This window comes from Pygocentrus nattereri, chromosome 17 (genome assembly GCF_015220715.1).
Source record: "Pygocentrus nattereri isolate fPygNat1 chromosome 17, fPygNat1.pri, whole genome shotgun sequence".
NCBI classification, from domain to species: domain Eukaryota; kingdom Metazoa; phylum Chordata; class Actinopteri; order Characiformes; family Serrasalmidae; genus Pygocentrus; species Pygocentrus nattereri.
Window position 1 is genome coordinate 24,068,707 of NC_051227.1, and position 14,624 is coordinate 24,083,330.

General features: G+C 39.2%; 1 protein-coding gene across 1 annotated transcript in view; it reads right to left on the reverse strand.

Annotated features, from left to right (window-relative positions):
* The window catches only part of wdr95 (WD40 repeat domain 95), a 53,349-nt gene that overhangs the window by 3,783 nt on the left and 34,942 nt on the right, over positions 1-14,624 (reverse strand). Inside the window, exons 17-28 of the mRNA XM_037546786.1 lie at positions 12,645-12,751; positions 12,444-12,523; positions 8,737-8,791; positions 8,572-8,617; positions 7,798-7,857; positions 4,369-4,531; positions 3,989-4,087; positions 2,810-2,868; positions 2,573-2,711; positions 2,426-2,465; positions 2,000-2,088; positions 229-416 (exon numbers count right to left, since the gene is read on the reverse strand). Coding sequence (XP_037402683.1) covers positions 229-416; positions 2,000-2,088; positions 2,426-2,465; positions 2,573-2,711; positions 2,810-2,868; positions 3,989-4,087; positions 4,369-4,531; positions 7,798-7,857; positions 8,572-8,617; positions 8,737-8,791; positions 12,444-12,523; positions 12,645-12,751 — 1,125 coding nt within the window. The remainder of the gene's footprint in view (positions 1-228; positions 417-1,999; positions 2,089-2,425; positions 2,466-2,572; positions 2,712-2,809; positions 2,869-3,988; positions 4,088-4,368; positions 4,532-7,797; positions 7,858-8,571; positions 8,618-8,736; positions 8,792-12,443; positions 12,524-12,644; positions 12,752-14,624) is intronic.

Sequence of the window (14,624 nt, forward strand, 5' to 3'; positions counted from 1 at the left end):
CAGTAAGATATTTGGTTTCCTAGCAGAAAACGTAGCTACATTAGCCTCATAGCTACAGTGCAGAACTAGAGAAGCAAACTTTATATAAGAAAAAACATAAAATTCCACCAAGACATTTTAATCTTGAACCTATTTCTTCAACACTCTCCTACAACACCATATATAAAATATAAGCTTATGAACTTAAAACTTGTCTACAGTATGAATAATGTTGTCTATTGTGAGTACCTCAGTTCTAGTGTTCCCAGTGCTCCCAGTACTCCCAGAGCTAAGAACATCTGACATTGTCAACTTCCCCTCCAGCATGCAGTGGGAGGGCATGCTCAGAGGATCTATTAGAACTTCATAAGGAACAGCAGGGTGTTTCCAGGAGGATTCAGTGTGCAGGCTCCATCTCTCAGGCTGCCCAAAAGTACCTGTAAAATTACACATCTCTCATGGCTCGCAGCACAGGCAAACATCTGTAGCCTATACATTTTTTGAAGTGAACACTCTAGACTTTGGAGCCAATTCCTTTTGAAATATGAAGCACCCTTCAAACTACCGGAGAAAAAAGTAAAAAGAAAAAAAAAGCTTTATATTGTGTTTGAAATAGTCCTTTTATAACTGTTCTATGCATTGGAAAATCAGGACCACTGCACAGAATACTGTTAGAGGGAACGGAAATGGCCCATAATCTCTATTCTCTACATCAGGACCACTATACAGAACTCTACTACAGGTGACTGAAATGGGCCTTAAATCACTGTTCTCTACAGTAGAAGACCAAAAGCACTGTATGCTAAATTTCCTTCGGGATCAATAATCTATCTATCCATCCATCTATGTATCCATTTAGAACAGTGTCATAAGAAAGAAAGGGAAAAAAGGGCCCTAATCATTAATCCCTATTTTTGAAAATCAGAAGCACTATATTCATTCATTAATTCATTCATTCAATCTTTATTTACACTTGGAAATATAGAATGACACTATTATAAGGAACAGAATTTGTGACTGAAGTAAAAGACTTTGTATGCTAAGGTTATACAGCTTTGCTTGTCACTCTGCGACAACAGCCACATTTTCTCAAACATGAGATTACACTGTGGGATTCAATGTTGGTGAGGACACATTGTTCATATACCATGCATTGCAGTGCACTGTAGGACTGAATAGTGCACATGATATTCTTTTCATATTTTCATACCAGTAGCTTGGTGGCACTGTGAAAGTGGTATTACATCTAGTTGATCTATCAAATATTCCTCATTCTGACATTGTGGTAACAATATTATTAGATTATTGAATTTATTTCTAGATATTTTTATTTGTTTATGAAGTAAGAGTAGAATAAGAGTGAATCCTCATAACTGTGTAAACATGATTTTCATTGTCAGTGAAGCTCCAACAGCTCAGAGCGTTCTTTGTTGGTTCCACAACACTGGATGATCTCCGAAATCACACTGAAAGAGCCATGTGTGCAGTGACACTCGACATGCTCAATTGCGTATGGGATGAATATGACAGCGGTGTTAATGTTGTCCGTACAGCTGGAGGAGATTTATATTGAGCACTTGTAAAATTACATAAACTTTATGCTCATAAACCATTTACAGTTTACTGCATTGTTCTGTAATGATGAATCTTTTGAATCTTTTTGAATGACCCTGTATTCTTGTATTGCACAGACTACATTTAAGAGGTTTCCATGCACCAAGATTTCTTTTTTTTGCAGTATAAGAGAGGAGAGTCAGCGATGGCAAGGTCATGGACTCAAATCCCAGGACTGAACTGAGTACTCTTGTGCTGCTCTCAGACTGGGCATAGTTTACAAGCAATAGTGAGGAAGAAATGGCCAATTTCTCTTGTAAGCAAATCACAGTTCAACTTAACTTATACGTTAAATAGGGCATTGCTTTAGCATGTCCTTAAGCATCTAATCATATACATTTTTCAGATTTCTGAGATCACAAACGTCAAAAAAGCATCAAAGATCAAAGCCAGTTATCAGCTGTACCTATGAATTCCCCATGGATGCTCCACAGACGCACAGTGCAATCCGTGGAAGAGGTGAGCAGAACTCGATCGTTCTCAATGATCTGCAAGCTATAAAGTTAAAGGAGGAAAAGTAAATTTGTAGTTTCTGGAAAAAAAACAGGGGGCCTCATTCACCAATCCCCTCGAATATTTCTTCTTAAGTTTGTTCTTAAGAAAGATCCTAAGATAAAGCCTGCGTCAGGTTCATGACATGTTCTTAAACCACAGAATTGTTCACATCTTTGTGCTCTTGAGTGTGTGTAGATTCTGTTCTTACATAGGAACCAATCCCGATTACAAAAATCTTTATAAAACCTGCGTAAGTGGTGCTTTAAGAAGACATTTCTTAGGAATGGTTGGGGAACGAGGCCCAGAGATTTGATTAAAACTAAACACATCTGCCTACCCAGTTATGCTGCCAATATGTGCGCGCCAAAAATTCACGGCTGGAATAAAAGCAAAGATCTCAAGATGAACTCTGAAAGTCACAGCATGGTGCTTTACTGAATTCGAGCCAAATATTTCTGAATCAAAAAGAGAGCATTAGACTTACTATTGGGAGGCTTTTGTTCGCGGGTCAGGGCACACTGCTCGATGTCATAAACATAGATGTACCCTACATGATCAGCAGCGAACAGCAGGCAGTCGTCCTGAGTGACTGCCAACTTTGTAATCTGCTGCTGGAGTCTAGACTGGAAAAACAGCAAATCCCTTCACTTAAGACCGGCGGCCTTTCTTCTCATATGAGCCTTATGACAGTATTTGAGGGAGGGGGATTAATGACACATACCGCTTTAAAAGATGTCAAAAATTTCCCCCCATTCAACACGTTCCAGAAATGGACATGACCTTCAATGAAAAGTTGCAAGACATTCAATAACATATTCTTTAGGATCCTGTATTTGTATACATTTTTAAAGTAACTTAAAGTACATACTATACTTTAATACAGCCTACAAAACACTGTAAATGCTGCAGTGCAGTGGCCTACATGACCACACGCTTGCAAGAGCAAATAAATAAGTGAAGCAAGACTTTTTATCAGCCAAACACATCCTTTGGGTAAGCGATTTCACTTGATGGGGAGCATAACATATTGTGACATTAGCAAAGAAGAGATGTGATTAGGAAGCACTGTTAATCAATACAACTACTCATCAAATATGCTTATGGTCCAAAACTGAACACGTAAAAGTCATGCGCAACTTGAACTTAAAATTATGTGCTAAGATAAGTGATTTCAGTTCTGCATCACATTTTGTATTTGATGCTTTTTTTCCAAACTATTATATATAATTGTATATAATCATGGAGTCATAGAGGTCATAGAGTTTCTGATTGTCAGGGAAAGAGGGCTCCTTCAGTCTGTGAGGACCCCTGAGACCCCTGAGCAGAAAGTGTTTTGTGTTCTCCACTTCAATAAGAGCGAATCTGTCATAACTGCATGGTGTGATTTTCGTCAGCAGTGAAGCTCCAACAGCTCAGAGCGTTCGTCGTTGGTTCCACAACACTGGATGTTCTCTGAAATCACACTGAAAGAGCTGTGAGTGCAGTGACACCCGACACGCTCACTGATCGAGTATGGGATGTATTTGACTATGGCGTTGGTGTCCGTACAGCTGGAGGAGGTTCATATTGAGCACTTGTAAAATTACATTAACTTTATGCTCATTTAAACCATTTACAGTTTACTGCATTGTTCTGTAATTATTTACTGGTGAAATGTTTTGAATTGAACCCTGTGTAATAAAATGTGCACTATTTTTGCAAATAAAAATGTATTTAAGTTTCTTAACTTATTTTCACAATACAGACTTTTGCATATGTGATTACTGGAAATGGGAAAATGAAATATTTGTTTCAGAAATTATAATGAGTTGCTTATAAGTAATAATTGGAAAAGAAAAAAAAACATGAAAATTTTGTCCCTTTGTTTGCACTTACTTCAAACACTTATTTCAGTGTTTACCTTGAGCCCCAGAAGAGAGGAGAGAAGCAGCAGAGGAGAATGCAGCATCTAATGCTCGAGTCCTTAAGAAGACCAGACTCAGCACACTTCTGTCCATAACTATCACAAAAAGAAGCATCAAGAACAGTTCAATAAATGACCACAGAGATATTCCAGTAAAGAGGTTTTTGTCTTGGTTTACTTTATATCCTATAAATTATCCCAAAAGAAACAAACAGCCTTTGGTTGGTTGTTTTTTTGCATTACTTTCTTTTCTTTTGAGTTTTAATTCCCTTTTTGGTTTATTATAATTGCTACTTCATTGTTTATGCTCATTTATGTATTTTTTAGTACTGGGTTGTTTTAAATCTTTTATTACATCAAAAACAACACAGACGTACGATGAGCATCCTCAGAGTGTGGAGGCAGCGGTGAGAGAAAGCGGCACTGGATGTGTCCTGATACCAGATTCCACACAATGATCTCTCCATCATAGCTGGCTGTGGCCAGCAGATACGGTGGACACTGGGCAATACAAAGGATGTCCTCCTTGTGTCCTTTCCTCTGTAGATAAGACAGTCCATGAATCAAACAATCCAATCTACACCGAGTTACTAGTTTATCAGGTGTCCTCACTTATCGGCCAGTTTATCAAAAAACACCTACTCTGTACGTGCGCTTTGTAAGTTTAATGAGAGTTATATAACAGATAGTTCCAGTCTTAAACAGTTCCAGTCGGCTGACCCACATTTGAAGCCATTGTAAAATCCACGATATATGCACGCCTATGACCACCTGTGACCACCACAACTGAATTGTGCGTTACTGCACTACAGCACAAAAACAATCCATGTGCCATTAAAGGAATAATATTTGACTCTAATGTCGCCGGCATGGACCTCCGAGTATACTATATAGTGTGGTTGGTTAGTGTAGTGGTTAACACCGCTGCCTTCTACACTGTAGACTGGGGTTCAATCCTCACCTGGGCAAACACCTTACACTATACCAATAAGAGTCCTTGGGCAAGACTCCTAACACCGCCTTGGCCTCCCTGTGTAAAATGATCAAACTGTAAGTCGCTCTGGATAAGAGCGTCAGCCAAATGCCGTAAATGTTTACTGATGAGGTAAGAACCCTTGTTTTTTTTTTAGACTGAGTGGTTGACAACTTATGTTCTCAACTAGAACTAATCTAGGTCAGCTAGCTAACAGGCTAAAAGATGGCAAACATGCTAAACAACTCCATCATTATTATCACAGGCTTGAATTTAAATACTTACAGTATGATTAACTGTAAAACCTCTAACATCTAAAAAATGTCACTTGGATGTCTTTCAAATTTGAAATGTCCGTTTCAAATGCGTTTCAAATGTTCGCGTTTCAGCCAGAAGTCGTGTCAAACCCAGGCTGAATCCCAAAAGGCTCTGAACTCCTTAAATAGTGTGCTAGCTATGAAAGTTTAGAAATTATAGTCTCTACAGCCAAATAGTGCATCATTTATCGAGTGTGGATGTAGATAAGGAGTCCCAAAGGACTATTTCTTAGCTATATTTTGCTCTGTTGCGCTGCAAGATCCAGTATTTAAATTCCCATGTAGTGCATTATGGAGGGAGCAGGGAGCCATTTGAGATTCAGACCCAGCACGAGAAGGGGGTGCTGGATAGGTGCTAAACAAGACTATGGGTAATAATTTGATGATTTACAAATTGAAAGTTTTTACATTACACTGTGCTGTGTTATCATATGTTCTTTGTTATATGACAACATTTTTAAAAAACTCCTGAAATTACCACAATATAAAGCGATAGGCAACTGAATGTTCTTATTATTCAGTGGTCCATAGTTGCTTGGAAACGATCCTGTATTTTAAGGGACTTGGTGGAATACTTTATATTGATTATTATTAATAATAAATTATTTTCTAAAAAATTGTGCTTCATATTTTTTGTTGGCTGCCATTTCATAAAAGCAATAAGCCACTTGAGGCTATGTGTTACTGTGATTTTATCACAGGAAAGGGAGTTTTACTCCACTTCACGTCATGCCTAAGAACACCATTCCCATGATAAAACTGCAGTAAAACACAACCTCTCCTGGCTTATTGCTTTATTACCCCCCCAACCTCAACTATCCCTGGAAAGAGACCACCATAGGACAATGGTTTTCTAACGGGTCCTCAGAGACCCCCAGGCATTTTTTGATGTATTCCTTTGCATTGTGAATTAAGTTGGACTATCCAAAAATGTGGACTATCTAGTGGTCTGTGAGAACCGGTTTGAGAACCATTGCCACCATTATGCAGATATTGTTTGGGTGGTGGATTCTCAGTGCAGTCTCAGCACTGCAGTGAGAGTGTTGCTGGTGTTTTCAAACACTGTACACTTGCATACCACTTTATTAGAAACCCCTTCCTTGTAGCTCCACCTTGCTGGTGTATCTGTTGACACACAATTTGTGTTAGCCATCCTGCACATGAGGGATTCCCAACATTTTGCAACGTAGGTCTCACACAACTGACCACAATAGCTTTCATGCCCCCATAAGCACATGTAACTAGTGCAAATGCGATCAATATAACACAACAATCAATAGAAGCCAATTGAATTTCACTTTACTTTATAAATCACACAAAATAAACTTCAAAAAGTGTCATTTATCCATGCTGGGTGAAATAAATGCAGTCAAGAAGAGGAACGTTTGTCATTTCTTTGCACTAAAGACAAACATATCTTGCTACCTATGATGTCATATTTTGTTTTGTCAGTTTCTGACTGCAGAGTTAATCTGATCAGAGAGTGACTAAGGCACTGTTGGCTCTTTGTGTGTACCACATTGAGCTGCTGGTGAGCAACGAGTGGTAAACCCCCCCCCTACTGTGAAACAACTGCAGATATGCAGAGATAAAACAGACAGTCCAACTGCAGCTTTCTTCATATTAAAACTGTGTACTGCCAAAAAATAACACTTAAAAATAATAAAAACACTTGATTATCTATGAATATGAAGATTTCATTCACTTCTGAATTTGTAAACCATATATATTAACATCAAAATAAATTCCATGAATGTTATTGAAGAAAAAAAAGCATAATGCATAATGTTTGAGAGACTCCCAACATAGTTGAAAATGACCTTTTTTCACAGTACTCATAAAATGCAATAAAATGGGGAGGGGGCTGGAAAACTGCATAAACAGAAGTTCTATACTTTTAAAAAGTTCTTTAAGGGTTCATTAATAAAGAAAATGGTTTTACATAGAACCATGAGCTCTCAAAGGACCCTTTGCATGATTAGAGGGTCCTCTGCATGGTGAAATGGTTATTCAGATTGATGAAAAATGTGTTGTAGATGGTTGTAAATAGAGCCGTTTCAAAAACGGTTCTATACAGTAGTAGAAAAAGGATTCCTCTATCGTTACATCAAGCTTACAATAGAAGAATCCTTTTTGGTCCTATACAGAACCCATTTCACAAAGGTTCAACATATTCTCCATCTCTCTGAAGAACCAGTTCATGATGTAAAGAACCCTTTAATTGTGAAAAAGGGTTCTTTGAGTTTCTATATAGAACCTTTTTCTTTATTAATGAACCTTAAATAAATTTTCTTTTCTGAAATTCTGTAAAGCTGCTTTGTGACAACATCCATTGTAAAAAGCGCTATACAAATAAATTTGATTTGATTTGATTTGATTAAGAGTGTACAGTCTTTGACACTTGCGTGGTAGGTGTTAAAATGGCCAATAAGTGAAGAGGTTTCTAATAAACTGGCACCATATTTCTCAATAAATGGCATGTCAAGAAAGTGAGAAGTGTCCATCCAATACATTACCAGATCATCCTGCCATGAGGGTTGTGGACTCTGAACATGGTGAGTGTCCTCTGGGGAATCCTAAAAGAAAAATAAAATAATAATAAACTGACTGTGCCAACTATTAATCTAGGCTATCCAAAGCTCATATACTTGTTTCAAAGTTTCAGATACTTGACTGTAGGAAGAGAAATCTCACTCGATACAAGCCCCTATCACTCAAACCAGTCTTTATCTTCATGTACTAGGAAGAACTGAGAAAGGAAAAGAGAATATTTTCTCTCTTATTTTTCATTTTCTAACAGGTCTTCACAGGAGATTGATGTTATAAAAAATTAGGTTCCTGGTTACCAGGGCAACATTTAAGACCTTTCATACAATATACATGTCCCCGAGCAGAGGGTGTGGAAGCGGATGAGACTAAAATGAAACACTTATTCAACACTTATTCTCCAATATTATCACACTCTTGCTCTGCAAGCTTCTGTATTCCCCCTCGGGTTTCTTATTTTGGGGGGGAAGGAGTGGCAGAGCCTGTGCAAAGGCCTTGAATAATGCAGCATCATAGAGTGAGAAATGAGAGAGAGAGAGAGAGAGAGAGAGACACGCATTCAGAGGTGGGAGAGATGCAGTAAATGAAAAATGGAAATGGGCTGCAGAGCGACAAAGGGGAGTGTCGCGATGGAAAACAGGTCACTCCAGTCAGCCATTTTCCAAAAGCCATCTGGGGAATTATGTTGATATGAAATAGGAGGGGGAAGCAGGGGCTGGCTCGCCTCGTGCCTCAGTACTCACTAAGTAAACGTCAATCCTCTGGTCCCAGCCGACAGAAATTATAAATCTGTCAAAACAAAGGAAAGAAATGGCTCAGCAGAAAAGGTGAGAAATAAATAAGTAAACAAATAAATAAATGATAATATACCCCCCCCTAAAAAAAAAAGAAAAGAAGCATAGGCTCACGCGTTTCTGTGCACTTGCAGATAGGAGCAGTCGCAGATCTCCGCGCCCCCATTCTCTGCAAAAAGATGAAAATGAGCAATTCAGCATAAGACAATGTAGATTTTTCAGTAAACAATCTGTTATAGTCCAAGGTCCCATATGTGAGTCTCACAGCTCTCACCCTTAACAAGGACACACAGGGCTTGATGTACTGAGCTTTTTGTGGCAGTTAGAGTTGCGAATCGGATGGATTCTGCCCATGTGTCATGCACACAAGTGACACGTGAGTATACATGCATAGATGAAGTGGGACGGGCATGGAAAAACAAAAAATGCACTTCTCTTACTCATGCATGCTTTTGAGAAACGTGCAAAGGTAGGTGTAGATATTACACATGAAGCTGATTACACATTGCACTCAATTTAGTTTTAGTTGAAGTTTTATCAACTTGCAGTGGTTGAAACCTTTTTAAAGCAGGCCTATTCTTTTTAGGGTCCTGGAAGACATGTTGAGTAGCTTCTTTTAACAATGGCAGCAGATGCAATGGTTAAATGGAGGCATAAGCCTTGAACATGGGCTAAAAGATTATTTACCATCAGAATAACACTATAAAATCACTTCACAGTAATAAGGGCCTGGGTTCAGTTCCCCAGCCGGGCAACCAGGGTTCTTTCAGTGTGGAGTCTGCATGTTCTCCCTGTGTGGGTTTCCTCCCACAGTCCAAAGACATGCAATCAGGCCAATTGGACATGCTAAATTGCCCCTAGGTGTGAGTGAGTGTGAATGTATATGTCTGTCTGCTCTACAATGGACTGGTAACCTGTCCAGGGTGTATTATGCTGCCTTCCACCCAGTGACTGCTGGGATAGGCTCCAGCTCCCCCACGACCCAGAAGGATAAGCGGCTTATATATATATATATATATATATATATATATATATATATATATATATATATATATATATATATATATATATGGATGGTGTGCCAACATGATAGTTTCTTAAAGAAAAATATTTAAACCATGCATGGATCAAAACATCAGCCTAGCCTATTTGGCGATGAAAGCTGTGCACAAAAGCAGCTCTATCAGTCATGTCCTTAACAACACTCCCTTGGCAACACACCCACGTTCAGGCACTCATGTCTTGAAGAAAGAGTATAACATGCTTTTTTGCTTTACAGTTCTTTTAAAGTATAAAACTGTTGTTTCACTAAATTACTGATCTTCATATTTTCCCCATTTATTTCTCAATTTTATCCATTTCCGTCAATTTCCCAACAAACAATATTATCCAATTACTAATTTCAGTATTCAAACACGGTCACAAAGAAAGGTTCTTTGCAGCTACATTTTTTGTTCATCAAGATGCATACAGAGTAAATGTTCTCTCAAAGTTACAACAGTGGTTTTAAGGTGTAATGGTGCACCTTAAGTTTTCCAGGTGAAAAAAAATGTTTCCTGACTAAAGGTACTGAGATGTACCCATGAGGGCACCACCCCAGTGACAAGAGGGGCAGTGACAGTTTTGTACCTTTATTTCTGAGAGTGTGAGAAGATTTGGCAAATGCTACTCATTCTTAGCTGAAACTAACACCTGTAGAAGGATTTCTAAACTTTATTTATTTATTACCAACGTCATCTCGTCATCAAAGAACTTTCATTTTCTATTTTTCCGTCATGCTGTTTTTACAGCGTCATTATTTCACAAACCCTGTTCCTCCTGAGCTAGCAGTTAGTCTAGCAGTTAGTTTGGGGGCAGTTGTGGGCTGGGATTAGGGAACTGGCCCTGTAACCAGAAGGTCGATTGTTCGATCCCCAATGCTGACAGTCCATGACTGAGGTGTCCTTGAGCAACACACCTAACCCCTAATTGCTCCCTGGGTGCCATGGATAGGGCTGCCCACCGCACGTGTGGGCAAGTGTGCTCACTGCCCTCTAGTGTATGTGTGCTCACTAGTGTGTGTATGTGGTGTTTCACTTCATGGATGGGTTAAATGCGGAGGTGGAATTTCCCCGTTTGTGGGATTAAAAAAGTATCACTTAAAATTAGTCAGCGGGGTTATGCACAGTTTACGTGATGAGTAAACAGAATGTTAAATTCAAACACATTGCGGTTGCGCGTTGAAGCTGTATCAGGGCACATTTTGTGCTGTGCCTGCAGTCGTACAAAAGTAAACGAGTGGAGTGGAGCAGCAGACATTCCCTTACTCAAAGTGCAGAGATTACTCCTATTTTCCAATCACTCCTTGCTCACACGTCAGAGAAATCTCAGTCTGTGTCTGCTCCACCTGATCCATTCTTATGATTTATATGTCTTGAACGTATGGACAAGAAACAATTATATTAATTATAGAATATATGGCCGTCATTAAATGAAAAACGTGTTAAACATTCTGTGCTTTGCAGGCTTTTTTCGGAAGGTGCAGGCTTGAAATGACAGCCCAAGCACAAGCTAAAAAAAAGCAGAAGGTAAGCAAACACACACCATCTTCATCATTCATGCAACAAAATGAATGACACAAGATGATTGTGATGAGTGAATTTCCGGTATGTAGGCCTGTTGAACAGCTCGGCAGCGGAATGGCCATAGTTTGCAAGCTGTAGCTGTCACTGCCACATCACTCATGTCACACAGGGGTAGTCAGTAGGGAAAAATGGTCTGTTTGGGTCATGGAATATACTGGAGCAATTTCAGAGAAAATGAGCTCCACCAACACTCCAACTTTCTGAAAATCTGCTCCTCGCTCCATGCAAAATCTCATCATTCTGCTCCCACTCTGTACTGTTCACATATTCTGGCTCATACATACACCTGATCCACAGTGTCATTGCTCTCATGAAACATCAAAGATACCTGGCTACTAATGACACCCTCTTGTGGAGAATATGTAGCCTGTTAAATGTGAGTGAGTGAGTTACAAGTGAGTTCCACAGGGTCCTTTGCATCTTGAAGGGTTTCTTCAAGGGGTTTTTGGTGAGTATATAGTGTAGAAATACAACAAATCAAAGAGCTATTTGAATGCCTATTGAATTTGTTATCTGCAAGGTTAATTGCGGATTTCACATAATGGAGAACCTGTTATGTACACCCTTTAAAAAGGAGATCTGCATAAGTTCTTTAGTAAGGCAATGGTTAGATATGTAGAACCATGTCACCTCAAAGAACCATTTAAGTGATTAAATGACTCCGTGTATGGCTAAATGGTTCTTCTCTATGATGAAGAAACTATGGTTCTTTAAAGAAATAGATCCATGTAGCAACAAACCAGGGTTCCACCATCATCACAAAAGAACCTTTTTACTTTTCCTAGTACTATACAGAACAATTTGCCAAGAGTATTTTGGTCCTTAAAGCAATAGTTCTGAAACTGGTCCTCAGGGACGGCTAGATGGAGGTCATAGAACTTTCTTTGGTACTATACAGAACCCTTTTTGCAAGAATTGTACATAACTTACATAATATTTTCAAATGATTAAATAATTCATAATATTTGCAGAATCACAAGCCTTAATATGAATAACTGATTAATAAGCCTGCAGTTACAGGACCAAAGCTGATTCCCAAAAAAACATAGTGCTTTTTCTCTTACTTTTACTGCAAATACAAGGCGTCACAGATCTCACCGCCCCCACCCTCTGCAGAGAGACATACAGCCTTTCTATGAGCATTAGATAAACACGCATTGTAGCGCCTGAAGAAAATTCTGAGTAAGCTTACTGCACCTCGACTGAGGGTCTTCAGGCAGTGGCCGTTGTTGAAGTTCCAGATCTTAAGGTAGCCATCTCTTCCACCTGTGACAAGTCTTTGAATACATACAATAAAAGCAAAAAAAGGAAAGAAAGAAAGAAAGAAGCATGATGTCTTGACCTGTATGTGTACCATTTAAGTCACTTTGAAAAAGAAGCCATGAAATCCAATCAGACCTTCTTCCTTTTGGGTCAAAGGTCATACAGGTTATGGCAGAGAGTCCGTGAGCGCCTCCATATTCAAACACTTGATTTCCTGTGTCTACGTCCCAGACTTTAATCACCTAGAAAAAAAAAATGTTCACTTAAACTCATTTTGAGGGAAAGCATTTGTTAATGAACTACACAAATACACACAGTATAATGCAGTAATGATTATATATAAAGAGTTTTTCCAAAATTCCCCTTGTAACAAAATGATATTTTTCCTATAAATGTGGTATTAAATGTGATCTCAGTGATTTTATGAGATGTGATGTCAGTGATATTGACCATGGCATGATTGTTAGTGGCAGATAGGCTTGTTTTAGCATTACTATAACTGATCTCCTGAGATTTTCACGCGCAACAGTTTCACTCAGAATGGCTCAGTTAGTATAAACATCCAGTGAGCAGCAGACACAAACGCCTTGTTTAAGAGATACGTCAACGGAAAACAGCCTGACTGGTTCAAGACTATTTGTCCTAAGATTGAATAATTCTTTGATTCATACCAACTTTTCTCCTTTCATATTGACATTAAATTATAGCAAATACTTTTATCTGGAGTGACTTACAGGGATTCTTTTGCAGTTGGCAACAGTGTTAGCTACTATGCTACACTAATCCCTGCATAATTGAGAAAAACAAATAAAAACACATTGCTGAATCATTTAATGCAGGATACATAAATTACTCACTATGTGCAGTACTCACTAAGTACAGATATTGACATGAATGAAGACAGGCCATGAGACTTGATATTTGCACATTATAAAGTTTTGAACTTTGCATGATAGTCTTTCTTTAGTATGTCAAAATATATGTACTGTAGTATGAGGGGTTGGTGTGGTGTAGTGGTTCACACTGCTGCTTATTACAAAGCAGACTAGGGTTCAGTTCCCTGCTTGAGCAGGAACATCCTGTTGCATCAAAAAGAGATTCAGGATTATTTTACTTGGCAATACAATGATTTTTGCAGTATAATCATTTACAGGAGTTCACTGAAATATATTTTTTTTGGGGGGGGGGTTTGTACCCGATTTTCGTCTCCAGTTCCACCCGCTAGTTAGGACTCCCCCAATCACATGATGCTATCAATTCTAGGAGGGTGAAGGCAGCACAGGCTTCCTCTGAGACCTGTGAAACCAGCCACCGCTTCTTTTCGAACTGCGGCTCACGCAACATCACGGGACAGCCAAACGCGCTCGGAGGAAAGCGCCAACTGCCTGTTCTGTTACGTCAGCTAACAGACGCCTGAGCTGACTAGCATTGCATTGAGTGATGGGGGAGAAGGGGGGCCATCCTACCCACCCAGAGAAAGTGAGGCCAATTGTGCTCTCTTGGACTCCTGGCTACAGTTGGCTGTAGCATCACCAGGGATCGAACTCTCAATCTCCTGATGATAGGGCCAACGCTTAGATGAAAAAGAGGTTTTATCTTGTTGTATGAATATGACTAAGCTTACGCATTACTGGTAAAAGTATCATGTCCTTAGTTATGAGTATGAAAGCGGCTTAAGAGTCCTTGGGCAAGACTCCTGATGCCTCATGTAGTATGCTTAACGTATAAGTCGCTGGGTATGTATTAGAAACGATGTGAAAAGGTTGGTGTCCCCAAACGTTTGACAGGCAGTGAGTCCATGTTTCAATGTAAGCAAACTCACACTAAAACCAAAATCCAAAATGGTTAATATTATGGTTAGGGATGCACATGGGATTCGAATACTCCGTTAACCAGTTGAGGCGCCAGTTTCTGAATACTGAAATCACTCAACAGCATTATGTGCCATTAGATTTCAGCAGCAGATGAGTATTAATGAAATGCATAGTCACACACCGCAGAGGTCCAGAACTGAGCTTCAAAGAGCCAGCAGCGCTCTCACAGGGCGGACAGCAGCACTTTAAACACCTCCCAAGAGTGCTGTGTGCTTTGTGACAGGCAGCGTTCAAAGCGTCC